The 1,222-nt window shown below is 42.6% G+C and overlaps 1 protein-coding gene across 1 annotated transcript; it reads right to left on the bottom strand.

Moving 5' to 3' along the window:
* Window positions 1-31: 31 nt before the first annotated feature.
* Window positions 32-1,093, bottom strand: EHI_073780 (DNAJ homolog subfamily A member 2, putative; the record flags this gene model as incomplete). The annotated part of the gene is made up of 1 exon (XM_001914566.1): window positions 32-1,093. A coding segment is annotated over one exon (1,062 nt), but the record flags the coding sequence as incomplete, so codon positions are not given.
* Between the last annotated feature and the right edge of the window lie 129 nt (window positions 1,094-1,222).

The following is a 1,222-nucleotide window of genomic DNA, read 5'->3' as shown; positions in this document are numbered from 1 at the left end:
CGGTGGAACTCTCTTTTTTCTCGGGTACCACTTGGGTCTTTGGTAACAACTCTTTCAACTTGTCGATGTGCATTGAAATTTCTTGCAGTCTGGGCATCTTGACTGTAAAGTAGATATACAAATCGCCATGAGAAGATTGGTGCTTGATTGGGAAACCTTCCCCTGGGACTCTCATGAATGACTCGGGATCAATAATGTCCTTGGACTCAATGAATAACTCTCTACCGTCCAACTGTTTCAAAGTAAAGGAGAAACCAGTCAACGCCTCATTAAGTCCAACAGACTTTTCAACCAACAAGTTGTTCCCTTTTCGTGTATAAACGTTATGCGGATTCGTCAAAACAACAAAAACGATGTCACCAGGAATGATACCTGGAGCTTGATCAGACTCACCTGAGAACGATATTGCTTCTCGCTCTCTAATCCCAGGTTGTACAATTACTTCTAATATCTTCTCTTCGTTGACAACTTTCGCTCCACGGCAAACCGGGCATCGATCCTTTTCGTCAACGTGTTCACCACGTCCTCTACAATCTGGGCATTCCTTCTCACTTTGCATAGCAAACATCCCTTGTCTGATCATTACATAAATACTTCCTCTGCCATCACATCTCTGGCACTTCTTCACATCCTTTCCACTCTTGGTGCCCTTTCCCTTACACTTTGAACACAAAACGTCGTGTTTGATTTTTCTCTTGAAGGTCTTTCCATTGTACAAATCCTCTAGAGAGCATTTGAGCGGGCTCTGGACAGTCTGGCCTTTGCGCGGACCTCTTGAACGTTGTTCAAAACCACCCATACCTGCCATACCAGGGAAAAATTGGGCAAAGATGTCGTTCATGTCGAAACCACCCATTCCACCTTCCTCTAACCCTTTCTTGCCGTACTTATCATACACCTCACGTTTGTCAGAGTCGCTGAGAACCGCATAAGCCTCCGCAACTTCTTTGAAATTTTCCTCGGCAACTGTATCGCCTGGATTTTTATCTGGATGGTACTTGATGGCCATCTTCTTATACGCCTTCTTAATTTGTTCAAGCGTCGCGTCGGTTGAGACGCCTAAAACGTCGTAAAACCCAGTTTCCTTTGGCATGTTCTCTAAAGTAAAATTGAAGTTTGGTCTTTATATTCATTATTTTAGGGTTTACATAAAACAACTTCCAGTTTTTTTGTCTGTTGCTCATAGAAAAATAGAATTATTAGGGTTTTTATTAAAGAAGCT

Source organism: Entamoeba histolytica, genomic scaffold (assembly GCF_000208925.1).
Source record: "Entamoeba histolytica HM-1:IMSS scf_1104750517415 genomic scaffold, whole genome shotgun sequence".
In the NCBI taxonomy this organism is placed as follows: Eukaryota; Evosea; order Mastigamoebida; family Endamoebidae; genus Entamoeba; species Entamoeba histolytica.
Note: the sequence above shows the minus strand (reverse complement) of the source record. Positions and strands in the feature narration are given on the sequence as shown.